Here is a 13,530-nt window from a genome sequence, read left to right on the forward strand (position 1 = left end):
TCGCTACTAGATTTAGATTCAAGGTTTGGATTTCTACTAGATGTGCAAAATATTGTTTCTGGAGATTTCGAAAAGGGAAAATTGCAAGAAAAATGTTCTGACTTAGCAAAGTGCTATCCAGGTGATATTGATGGACTAGAATTGTACAGAGAAATTAAAAACTGTAGAATGTTTTAAGTAAAAGAACACAGAACGATTTTCCTGAACCAATAGTTGCAACTGATTTGCTAACATTAATTGTTTCATATGGTTACGATGTTTTCTCAAATTTAAGAACTGCATTGGAGATTTTGTTAATAGCTGGGGTTTCTATTACTAGTTGTGAAAGGTCCTTCAGCAAGCTGAAATTAATTTTTACATACCTGAGAACCTCAGTGACTCAAGAATGACTTAGTAACTTGCCAGTATTAAGTATTGGAAAAGACCTTAAATTTTGATAATTTAATTGATGCATTTGCAGCAGCAAAAGCACGAAAGGTTCATATAGTGTAACCATGAATACCAGAATGCTACCTGTACAAGATCTAGTTAAGTATATGTACAGTTTTGTAAACTAATAAATTCTATTATTTGTAAACCTAAGTAGTATTTTATCAATCTGTTTTATAATCCATGTACACCACAAGTGACTGGCTTCTCATATAAAACATAAGTTTCAAAACTATGGATATAACAGAAATTTATTCTGCATGCTTGAAATATTACTCTAGCTATGTGACTTTGAACAATAATGGATGACATAAATATCAAATGGTTTACAAATTATGTAAGTACACCTAGTAGGCTATACTTCATTAGTTCCAGGTTTACAGTTGTGATATTGTGAGATGTTATATTGTGACTTTATTTTAGGCCTGTGTAAGGCGGTAATTAATTCTTTATGTTATTGTCATTAAGTGGGTAATGAGTCACAAAACAAATAATCAAAACATTTCATAGGTGGGGGCGCCAAAAGTATCTTTGCACCCGGGTGCTGAGAACCCTAGCTACACCATTGCATGTGTTGTAAGTACTCTACTTGCTTGGGAATTAACTTAAAAAGGCTAATTAGAATGTTGACCATTAGAGGCTTCATGGAAAATGTCTTTGAATATTCTTTTGCAGTTTCATACATCTTTTTGAAGTTGACGGTTATTTTATATATATATACAAACATCAAATGTTGAAGAATGAGAGGGTTTATCAAAGTATTTTTTAAATTCTTTAAACACTTCAGTAAGCTTACATCTGTGACTTTGAAGAATGCCACATTGTCCACAAATTGTCAACCTGGTTTGACAATACGTATCGCACAGTTAACACCCAAAATATATTACCTTTGAAGTAAATTGAGATAGGTGAACATTATAAAATTACCTTCCCTCAAATGGTAGTATTATTGGGTATGTTTAAAAAACTAAGCTCAATTTTTATTGCTTTATAAAAACTATTTAATGCATGTGCATAAAATATTTTAAAGGCATAAATCACAAAAAACATTGAGCAGTCAAAGCATTTTCTGATGTTATATTTGTAATTGTAGTAAACAGTGTGTGAAACCCTTTCATTGGTACATTCTAAAATTTTAGTGGACCATACATAGAATAGTGGGGGCAGCATGGCTCAGTGGTTTTATGTTTTGGACTTGTAGTTGGATGGTTATGAGTTTGAGGTTGGCCTGTGTCATGCTGTTGTATTCTTGAGCAAGACACTTTACCCCATTGATTCCAGTCTACCCAGCTGTATGTTGAGTATCAGCTGTTAACTGGAGGTTAAACTGCAATGGACTGGCATCCAATCCAAGGGGCAATGAATCACTATTCTCATATGCTTGTTCCACTTGGAACCAGAGTTCAAAATCACTGGCCCTATGTGCCTTGCAAAGGCATGGAAATATATAACAAACTAACATTTTATACATACAATAGAGACTTCCGTGCTGTGTACATTTTTTTCTTTGCTGTGTACACTAAAGTTATTAGGGATTTCTACTGAACTATCATTTTCATTATGACAGAAACAAATTTAAAATTGTTATCTAAAATCATACTTTAAACTTAAAAAAAAATGCAAGTACAAGTAAAAGTGGTTAGTTTATTTTCAAATATACTGTTCATCATGTGATAACTATGAGAGTGATGAACTTATGATGTAACTTGGAAAGTTTTAAGCCCATTAATCTAAAATTAATTGTTATCATCTATCCTCAAATGTTGTTTTATTATTGTTACTTGAATATAACTTGTTAAATAGATTAGATACATTAAACATACCATGAAAAAGATAGTTTTTAAAACTATTATAATGTCCTACATCTTATTTAGACAAAATTGAAGAAGGAAACACAGAAGTAATTATGTTAAAGTTTATTTTTCTATCTTGAGCCCTAACTGTTGAAGGAAATAAGAACATACAAAGATCCATATTATTGACACCTAATGTAAGCTCATGCCTGAACAGCTTAAATATAAATATAGATAAATGGATTTCTTTATTTAAATTACTTAAGACAGTTATTACTAATAATGTTAAATTCTAAGTTAATAGATTAAACCTTCTACTTGAAACCAACACCTATTCTCTCAAAAACTCTAGACTTTGTCAATACAATCAAAAACTAAACCATATATTAGTATCTTTTGACATGAAATTTGTATTCGCCTTTATCTGTAGAACAAGCCTTATAAAACAAAAATTAGACAATCCTGTAACAGAACACCTTATCAACCTCGCAGAATACTACTTAAACAACACTAATTGCACATGAAGGCCAATTTCACAAACAAAATAATGGATTTGCAATGGGATCATCCTTTTCCCTCTACTTAGTGACATCTACATGTCTGGAAACAAATTCATGCACACCAAGAAACCTGAAATTTGGTTAAGATACGGAGATGATACTTTCAGTACATGGTGACATAGGAGAGAGATATGATACTCAATTTCATTGAATTTTTATACACATTAAACCCAGTGTCATAATTTTCACACATGAAATAGAATCCAACAGTTTTCTTCCCTTTTTAAATGTTAATGTAAAAAGAGAAAATAACAATGTTACCAACAGTATGTACAGGAAACCTCATTCTGCCACCATACATAAGATCTAACCACCACCTGTCTTAGAAAATGTCCTCTTACTTCATCTATGTAAATTGTGGTCTACAATATTCCACTCACCAAGAAGACTTACTAATTGAATTGAACTACTTAAACAATATAGCACTATCTAAAGGTTTCAGCCCCAACATCATAGATAGGGTTTGTATCAAATTTCAAAACAGTGAAAAATATTATGTTAACTGTAACCTTTCACCTATGAACAACACAAAACATAGCAAATTTGTTTCATTCCCTTTTGTGCCATGAATTGCTAGTATTTTTAACAATTTGTGCATTGATGTAAAAATTGTATTCAAATTTTCACATAAAATTCACACCTTACTACCTAACCCAAAATAATTTCTATTAAAACAACAAAAACAGGGCAAATACAGTATCCCATGTGAATGTGGAAAGAAATACTTAGGACAAATGTCACGTTCATTAGAAAAAAGATGCAAAGAACACCAAGGTCACATCCTTAGAGGTGATTTCCACTTATCTGCCTTAACATATCATCAATATGAAAAGGTCACAAAATACTTTGGGATGAAATTTTTCTTCTAAACCAACCCAAAACTAAAAGAGAAGGAGAGTGTTTAGAAACTATAGAAATCTTCAAAGGAAATTATTTCTCACTAAACCATTATAATGGCCCCAGCAACATCAGCTGTATTTGGCAAGGTCTATTCATTTTTCATACACTTTACCAGACTTGACCACTACCTGTATCCTATCACCTGCTGACACCATTTCTATCACATTTAATCCCTGTGTCTTTTGTTTTTGTAATGATATATAAATCTTGTATTGCTTAGTGCTGATCATACGTGAAGAAGACAGACCAATGTTCTAATATGTAATCTCCCAAAGACAACAACTATTTTTGTTTATCACCCTAGAGAATGCTTACATATCTTGAAAACACGCAACTTTGAAGATGAAGGAAGAAAGAGACATTTTGAGAGTGGAGTCTGCATGGGTGTTGGAGCATTTAACTTGGTAATGTAGTTAAATAAATCTGATCTGTTAATCTAGGGTTTATTGTTTTTAGTACTTGTATGATGTGGAGCCTGTGAATAATCATGAAATTTACCTTTTTCTTTAATACTTTTAACATGAAAAATATTTGCTAAAATTAAACAGAAAAAGTCCTAAAGTTTAGAAATTTCAATTATTTCATTGAATCAGTTGTGGCTCCACCTTTTGTATGTGTGTGTGGGGTGGAATGAGGGCAATGAGACATATAGTGGGGCCAAATCTAAAATATATCATAAATTAGGTTAATGAACAATATTAATTTTGGGAGAGGCAATGAAATTCAGAGGGATGGCCCCCTTGCCCTCCCTTAAGTCTTAAAATATTTGTGATATTGTTTATTTCTAAAGAAAAACAAGAAAATATCTAATAGTATACAGTTCGTAATCACAACTTATCTAACAAAATCTCCAATAGAATCCATCATACTAGCACAAAGTTATTCTTGAAATCATCCTTAACAATAAAACAGTTGTTGAATTTTCTGACTATTTATAATTAATTCTTCAAAGTTTTACCTTATTTTTACTTTTATCCGAAAGGTTTCCTTAATTTTATTTGTCCAGTTACACTTTAATTGAAGATGACAATTTTATTTACAAGGTATGAGTCTTTAGTTAGTAAATACAGGTAATTATAGAAATGTTTAAATATAGAAAATGAATTTATGAAAGAGACTTGCAATGTCAGGCACCAAATGGTAGTGTGATTGTATACTCCTGGAAAGTACAAAACCGAAAAACAGTGTAAAAAAAAAAGATTGAAAGATTGTCTTGCACATGAATCGGATGTTGTAGAAGCTGTTGGTGGCATAGGCAAATTGAATAGATATCCGAAGTTTGTAATTTCTTCTGTCTTGATCTTGAGTGTTGGGTGGTCAATTTGTTTATAAAAGATTTCTTTAATTTTCGTGGTTCTTAGGCTATTACAGTAGTGTTAGTTGTGAAAATAGAATATCAGTGTGGCAACAAAAGTTAATGTTTCTACACTCTCAGGATATTTTGTTTGCTGTATTTACCATCTTTATAGGATCCCTGGGTATTCTTAGATTATTGGTTAATTGTATTAGATTTGAACCTGTTATAAATAAACAAAAATATAATTTTCACAGAATGCTGAGCTTAAGACTGTTGTTAGAATCTAAGACAGGACTATGGAGGACTTTTTTTTGTGATCAGGTGGTGAAGATTATTTTATTTGTTGTTGTTGTTTTAGGCAATCATATTTATGTTTGGTGGAGTAGTAATTTTTCTTGAATGTTGAAGAAAGCTAGTAGAGATCAACATGTAGACAACTGGACATGTGTATATTTTCAGCATCATTTTGATTATTGTGAATTATGTCACAATACATGCATACAACCACTTCAGTGTGTGAACTAGTAGATATTTTTCTCATCTGCACCACTTTACCGGCATTAACCTGATGAAAACCTTCACCAGCAGATTAAAAATGTAATAAAATAAGCTCCAAAAAAGGGTGAATAAAGCCTGCCAAAAATGTCTCAAATGAATTATAGTCATCCACTTAAACCTTCACTTATCATTACTATTTTAACAGTTTTTGATTATTTGTTTGTCACCAAATGGTAGTGCAGTATTGCACAAACCTTTAAATTTTTGCAGCTAAAGCATTAGTTTTAGTAATTAAATTGTGTAAATTTATTTTGTTGAATCTTTTAATCAATATTGTATAATTCTTTGTTAAAATTAATGCAAGAATTTTGTCATAGTCTGTAGTAAGGTAGTATTTTAATAATTTTCTAAGGATATAAAATATAGTGTTTTTTTATTTTGTAATATGTATTATTCTTATTGTATTGTGAAGGATTTACAATTAGTCCTAATACTAACTTGTAACAACTGTCTTAAGTTGGAATAGGTTTTAAAAAATGACACAGATGTAATGTGATTGTCCAAAATCATAGTGTATGTATATATTTATTTTCTGATCAGATGATATCACAACTCCCAACACGGGTGCTGAAATTGCTGGAGTTTATTGGGTTCTCTGGTAATAAGGTATGTAGAAATGATAATACGTAATAAAGACTACATCTTTGGCACTAATTTTTCCAGTAAATTCTAGTCTTAAAAATGAATGATATAATATTGCTCTTACCATGTGAATGAAACATTTTGCTAATTCGTGTAGATCACTTATTCCAATATTTAGAGTTTATCTAAGGCTGTATGTTCTAGATATCTGTGTAGGGACTAAATAATAAAACCTATTTTCAAAGTAATGATTTAGTGTACTTGTAGAAGTCCAAAATTTAATTTGCCATGTGGCATTAACCTACGTTTTAAATGTCGAAAAATTTTAATTAGCTATACTGTAAATTTCATAAAATAACAGAAAACCAATATATATGTTTTTAAAATATAGATTCTAGTTTCTGTGTAGTTTTTTCTATTTTAGGCATGAATGAGTTGATTATATCACATTTAGCTAATCTGGAGAGCCTTTCAAGTACATGTAAATGATAAAATTATAAAAATATGATATACATTGTTCATATATATATAAATGAACTTTCTGGTTGATTCGTTGCATGAACTAAAATTTTGTATAATTGTGCAAATACACTAATCTTTTCATATAGTTAGGACTAATTTTGTTGATTACAACAGAGCTCACCACTTTGTATTATTTAATACATTATTTAACTATATACTCCAATATAAAAGGAATACTTTTATGATTATATAGTTTAGCATTATATTAAATTTTTTTAGAAGAGAGAAAAAAAGGGAAGGCTATAAGTGCTTCTAATGTTTACTAATTTCTTTTCCTTCTAACAGCATCAAACTAATTAAACTGTTCTATCTCTTGCTCTCTCCTACCTCCTTGGGTCTGTCCTGTTTCTCTTGTAGTCTCAGGAGGTAAGTACTGTAATGTCTTGTATATGCATGAAACATCAATCCTTAAAAGTTTTTCTTATTTTAAGCTATATTTGTTACATAAAACTACACATATGTACATCATATATACATGTATATATATATATATATATCTGTGTGTGTGTGTGTGTGTGTATATATATATATATATATATATATATATAGGAAGAGAATGATGTGATGTCACTTCAACAAAGTGGGAAATATAAGTGGAGCAAAACAAAATCTGTGTATTCTTTAATCTTTATTTGGAATACAACAGGTTTCCTGACATTTATGTCACTTTTTCTTCAAGTTACACTAAGAAGGGGACAAAAGTGAATTTGAAAATTTTATAATTGAAATTTACAGTTGTTTCCTTCTTAGTTGTAACATGAAGAGTAACATAAATGTCACAAAAACAGTTGTACTCTAAGTAATTTGTTTAATAATTTAAAATAACTTACAAGTTTTGTTCTGCTTCACTGATATATGTAGATATTATGAATATTATACTTATAATTGTAATCGTAAAGTGTAATTATTCTAAGAAGTCAGTATAGCATTAAAAAGTTATTTTTGTTTACAGTGTAACATAATTGTAGAGTGTTTTGTCAATCATTTTTACTTTGTTATCTTTTTTACTTTCAACACAGTGCCTTAAAGCTGGTCTTAGCATATACTTGCACTTCCAGGCAAGTGTATACCATTGGCAACAAGCCCAGTAAAATAGAAAGAGAGTTTATGTACATCTGCTGAGTCCCTCATAGTGCATTAGAATTTTCATGAATAAATCCTTTTATTTCTTTTTGTAAACACTTAAAAGTGTAGAGTAAATGTAGTACTCAATGACATCAACATTATAAACATTTTACAGATGTTTGGCCAGAAACAATTAGAAGAAGGATGTAACTTAAGAGATGGCTTACGTTCTCCACTGTGTGTTATCATCCTATCTGGATTTCATACATACGTTGTGTATGCTTTAGGTGAGTCTTGATTTTGTGTGTATATCTTAAAGTTTTTATTTTATTTCTGTGTACGTGTGTTATGTAAACATGCATGTATATTACTATATTTTTCTAAAGTTTCTATTGCTTTCTTGAACAGTGCAAGTGATTTTTAAAACACCTGGTAAATTGTAAACAGATCATCATTTCTTTCTTATGATGTATGGGTTGAAGTGGTTCTTAAACAAATGTCATATTTAGTTGCACTAGCAAACACTTAAGTCTGTATTGAACCTTCATTTTTAAAATTGTATTAGCTATGATCCATAGCAATTACTCCTTTCTTAAGAATTTCATAGAACTGTATATTTTATAGTAATATATAAAGTAAGTAAGGAAATTTTATTTAACTCCAGTATTTTTAGAATTTCAGAACAAGTTTGTGGCTGTTGCAGAGATAGCCAGTACATAAGAACATTGTAAAATATAATCAAGCCACATTAATAATCATTTCTTATAACTTATATATACTGTTTGTAAATTGATTATTTCATGTAAATTTTGTAAGAGTTATATATTCAGGTGTGATATTAAAATTTTTAGTAATTTGTATAAATTAAGACTTCTTACTTACAGCTTTTATAACAACAGTATTTTTTTCACTACTGCCAATACAGCTGACTAATCTCGTTGTATCTAAATAGTTTGTATATTCTATTGTTGTGGCATGTTGCTGCAGATGTGAGCTGTTGCATCATTGGCAACATTTTTTTTACCATGGTGAAATCCTGACCCTAGGCCAATGGAATATAATCACATGTAGACTTATGGCTGGAGGTTTATGTCATATCCTTTTCTATGGAAAGAGTTTCATGTAGCAAAATTGATAAGTGGTATATAACCAAATGACACAATATTTCAAACAGGGAAGCATTAAATGTGCTTTTTGGAAGTAAAAAAACTTGCACACCAAAGTATTTGGGACAGTAAAAGGCTTCAAAACTACATCCCAAGCCAATCTGGAGCAAAACTCTCACCTGCAAGGCATGGGCTTTCGTTATGGAAGAAAACCCTCCAAGTCGAAAGGCCAAAGCTGGATATATCTTTTGAGACCATTATCAAGATAATGGAAGAATTTGAAATTGACAGCCTCGCAAACTTCCAACACCTAAAACATTTTCAGCTTTTGTGAGAAAGTTGAACTAAAAGAACTAGAATCATAATAAACCCATTCAACCACATGCCTATTAGTCTTCCAGTGCTGCTCTATTGAACTTGTGTGTTTTTAGCCTATTTAAACAAAAACCTTAGAAGCTGACATTCACGTACAGCAGATGATCTGCTTAAAGTTTTTCAGGCAATAGCCTGAGTAATCGTGACTGTCAGATTGAGTATGATTGATGATGGAGGAAATAGGTCCAAGGATAACATAGGATGTGGAACACCATTATTATAAAGTGCAATTAATCTTAGTGTATGAAGCTAAATAATAGCCAAACCTTAGCATCTTTGGACTTGCCTGCATTTTTTTGTTTTTATGAAACTAAACTGAAATTGCATTATTAATCTGAGTAGCATAGTGGGGGATGAGCTAAATATTTGTTAAAAGAATACGTATACAACTGATTATATGTTTATTTTCATAATTGAATTTTCTTATAGACTTTACCAAAGCTGTTTTAACTTTCATGCAACAAAAACGTTTTGCATATTCTGAGTTAACATACAATTTTTATTTGTTTGTTTAATAATTTAGGTTTATGTGATGGTGATTTAGGATTGTGTGAAAAGCATATCAAGAAGATGCTTAAGAAATATCCAAAGGTACCTGTATCATTTAGCTTATTTCTTATCCATTAGGTATGCTTGTACATGAATATATATATAAAACAGTTTACATTCACCCATAAAAGGTACCTATAGATATAAAGTAGCCACAAAATCTCACTTACATTTCTTTAATGTTTGAAGTTAACTACTGAAAGTTGAATAAAACTGATAAAGTATGTGTGTAACTTTAGAAAAGCATATACAATTACACAGGAGAACGAATTTTACATTGAAAGATTGGATAAATCTCATCATCTAGAAAATTGTTTCACAATAACAATATAAAATTAATTTTTTCAAAGAGAGTGGACACAAGGTTGAAGAAGGTATTGTTAAAGTGAGTCTTATGGGAAATGTTCAAGATGATTCCATTTAGATTCATGCCTGTTTTTGAAGTAACTGATAAGTGTCCGATGCTGAAAATAATTGGGGTGTTAACAGTTGGCACTAAATTGTTTAAGTATTTCATTAGACTTCCATCTATGTAACAAAAAAGTTTCCAAGTTGACAAAAAACCAAGAAAGATAGTGACACAAAAACTACTACTCATCCAGTATATAGAATTTGTTGTTATTGTTATAACATCCATAAAGAAAACTTATAAAATCTTCATCTTTGGTAGGTTTATGGTTCATTAGTTTTGGAAAAATGTTTATATACAGGGAGATGCACACACACATAAATATAAGCTTAAGCATATCTTATAATTTAGGTGGTTTTTTTTCTAACAATAAATTTTTACTTCCGGGTTATCTTCCAATCTTAAGGATATTTGAGTGTATATGTTTTTTAATATGAAGTTCATGCTGTGTGCTACACGTTTTATTGTTGATAGTTAGATTAACTGTTAGAAATATTAATTAACCACATGTGTAAGGTATGCTGATCAGAAAATATTATAATAGTGTTGTAAGTGTTTATTACTATTGTCTAATAGAGTTTGAATTAATTTCAAGGAACATTGTACTTGTTCTTCAGTGCCAGAATAACATAATCAGTACTATGATACTTGGTTTGGTTATTGTTAAGTACAAAGCTACACAATAGGCTATGTTTCCTCTGCCAACCCCTGTATCAAAACCCACTGCTGAGCCACTAGAGGGCGCTGCAATACCACTATAAGTTATTTGTTTACAATTATCTAATAAAGTCTGTATTAAATTCAGGGAACACTGCACTTGTTTTTCAATGTCAGATTAATAACTAACATTGCTACAATACTGCTGTAAGTTTTTACATCATCTAATAAGATTTGGATTAATTTCAGGGAGCACTTTACCTGTTTTGTGATGCAAGATTAAAACAACTTCAAGGCAAAGTGGATGAAGTAAGTAATATAAACCTTCACATTACTAATGATTTACAAAACACAAAGAATTGCTTTTCTTCACATGATCTTTATACACTGATTATCTAGCAGTCAGCTTCTTACATAAATTCACATGTTTGATTATACTGTGTAATATGCAGTACCTTCTTTTTTTTCTCTCAAATTCTTGTATACGTTCTGCATTCTTGACATTTTTCAGTGTAGAAGTATCAAAATCTAACTCCTCATGCACTTTAAACAACTAATATGAAAATTTTTGAGCATATGAAATTAAAATGCATGATTTTCATGGATGCCTTACTTATAAGTAATATATGTATGTATATACTTTTACAATAATATTGATACATATTATCTGTATCTCTAATACATGCTTACTGTATGAGCAGAAAACTCTTTGGTGAGAAGCATTAGATACTTTACATTTTATTGGTAATTTTGCGTACTGTTGGTGAAATTAATATTTAAAAACATTTTACAATACATTGATGAAGATTTAAATGTCACTTAAAAATATGTTATTTGACATACGATTATTTAAGAAAATAGATAGTTTAACTTTTAAACTACACATGCTATAAAAAATGAGAGGTGGAGATAACATGTCCTTGATCAGGGTGGCCATGAACCTGAAAAGGTCAGAGAAAATTGTGTGTCTTTTTCCTTTTTTAGCTTACAACCTGTTGTGAGATAGTGACAGGGCCAGATCGTGCCTTTCGAGATCCGGCCCTGGATAGTGATTTCTATTTTATGTTTAGTTATGGTTTTGTTTGTTGTTTATGTAAATTTTCTTCTATTGTTTAGTTTAGCTTTATTTTTTAGTTGTTTTAAAAACTCTAGTTCTGCTTCCTAGTGTATTAAATATTAAGTCATTTTTTATATTACAAAACCCAAGTGAGATTCTTGTAGCAGTGACGTATGTATACCAGATTCATGTATGACTATGTAAAACAAATGCTAATGTGTAATCTCATGGTTTGGCTAGGAAATAAACAGCCTCTGCTCTGCAGATAAATGAAATTGACAAGAGCATGCAGTTAGACTGTGATACATAAGATATATTTGTTTTTATTAAAAGTGATAGTTTATTGGAGATACTTGTTTGACCATTATTTGCGACATATTTGAAAAGCATTTAATATACTTATTTTTAGTGTAAATTTACAAATTAGTTTTTTACTCTTTCTAGTTCTTTTTTTTCCTAATTCATTGTTATTATATGGTGTGCTTTGAGATTGACAGCATTACTATTTAAATTTTTATGAACTTTTGGGTTTGAGGTATTTAATTACAAAGTACTGACCACTAACTTTTTAATTTTTGAACCATGTATTATGCATAATAAACTTGCAATTTATTCTCATAATTACCTTGGTCGTAACATAGTTGTTTACGTTACACTGTATGTAAATCGTGCTGCATAGCTATGCCAATTATTAGTATTGTTGTAATGTGCTCAGTCGTTGGATAGGTTTTTTTTGGATTATTTGGTAAAAAAAATAATCAGTCAAGTCCAGTCCATGTAATGATAATGAGTTAAGTTATTTCTTCAATAAACATTTTATAAGGCCACATTCACTTACACTTTGTAGGCGTAATGTTACAAATAATTGAACAATAATTCCAAGACTAATGGTATGTATGCTTAACTTAATTATCTTTGCTGAGTAATTGAATAGAATAGGCATGATAAATCTTACTACTGAACAGCTTTTCTGACACTAAACTGACTCGATCAGCGATCACTAATGCACTGCTTAGCTTAATAACTGACTGGCACTGAACTGGCTCAATCATTACTGGTTACTCATATTTTTAGTGTACTCTTACTTCTATGTAGTCCAGAAAGCTTCTTGATTCTTAACTTTCAAGAGCTTTCTAGATTTACTAACTGCTTTCCCTCTAGTCTGTCATTGCTAAACTGGGGATGGCTAGTGCAGATAACTTGTATAGCTTTGCACAAGATTCAAAACAAACAAACAAACCTTCTGGATCCTGTAAACCATGTCATTAATTCTCTTCATTACAATATATGACCATTCCAAACTCTTGCTTAACCTTGGAGTTCATCCTTTCTTGCAGATAGGATTTAACAGCCATACCATATCATCTTGATGGAACCCAGTCTTATCTGTATTAACATTATTGCAACTCGTCATTTTATAACTTGTTGGTAATGTTGTGTATGATATCAATCATGTTCCTTACTCTCTCTTCATATTCTGTGTAAGGCTGCTGAGTGAGTGTCCTCTGGATGTAAGTACAGAAGGTCCAATGGCACTTTAAATAAATTCTTTACCAAACATCATTGATGATGGTGTATTGCCTGTAGCTTCGTGTACTGCTGTTTAGTAACTCGTAAGTAGCATTGGAAAATCTTGATCTCATATTTTCTGAAGTTCATCCAACTAAATGG

At 30.6% G+C, this 13,530-nt stretch overlaps 1 protein-coding gene across 3 annotated transcripts in view; it reads left to right on the top strand.

The window, feature by feature from the left end:
- LOC106478269 (tetratricopeptide repeat protein 39A-like) overlaps positions 1-13,530 on the top strand; it is an 82,004-nt gene that overhangs the window by 54,662 nt on the left and 13,812 nt on the right. For 2 of the 3 annotated variants that reach the window (XM_022381844.1, XM_022381843.1), the window contains exons 7-12: positions 3,987-4,086; positions 6,078-6,143; positions 6,999-7,007; positions 7,882-7,993; positions 9,711-9,778; positions 11,052-11,111. In XM_022381844.1, the coding sequence (XP_022237552.1) occupies positions 3,987-4,086; positions 6,078-6,143; positions 6,999-7,007; positions 7,882-7,993; positions 9,711-9,778; positions 11,052-11,111 (415 nt within the window). The remainder of the gene's footprint in view (positions 1-3,986; positions 4,087-6,077; positions 6,144-6,998; positions 7,008-7,881; positions 7,994-9,710; positions 9,779-11,051; positions 11,112-13,530) is intronic. The other variant, XM_013938802.2, reaches the window with a different exon arrangement.

The sequence above is a fragment of the Limulus polyphemus genome, unplaced genomic scaffold (assembly GCF_000517525.1).
Source record: "Limulus polyphemus unplaced genomic scaffold, Limulus_polyphemus-2.1.2 Scaffold195, whole genome shotgun sequence".
Classification (NCBI taxonomy): Eukaryota; Metazoa; Arthropoda; class Merostomata; order Xiphosura; family Limulidae; genus Limulus; species Limulus polyphemus.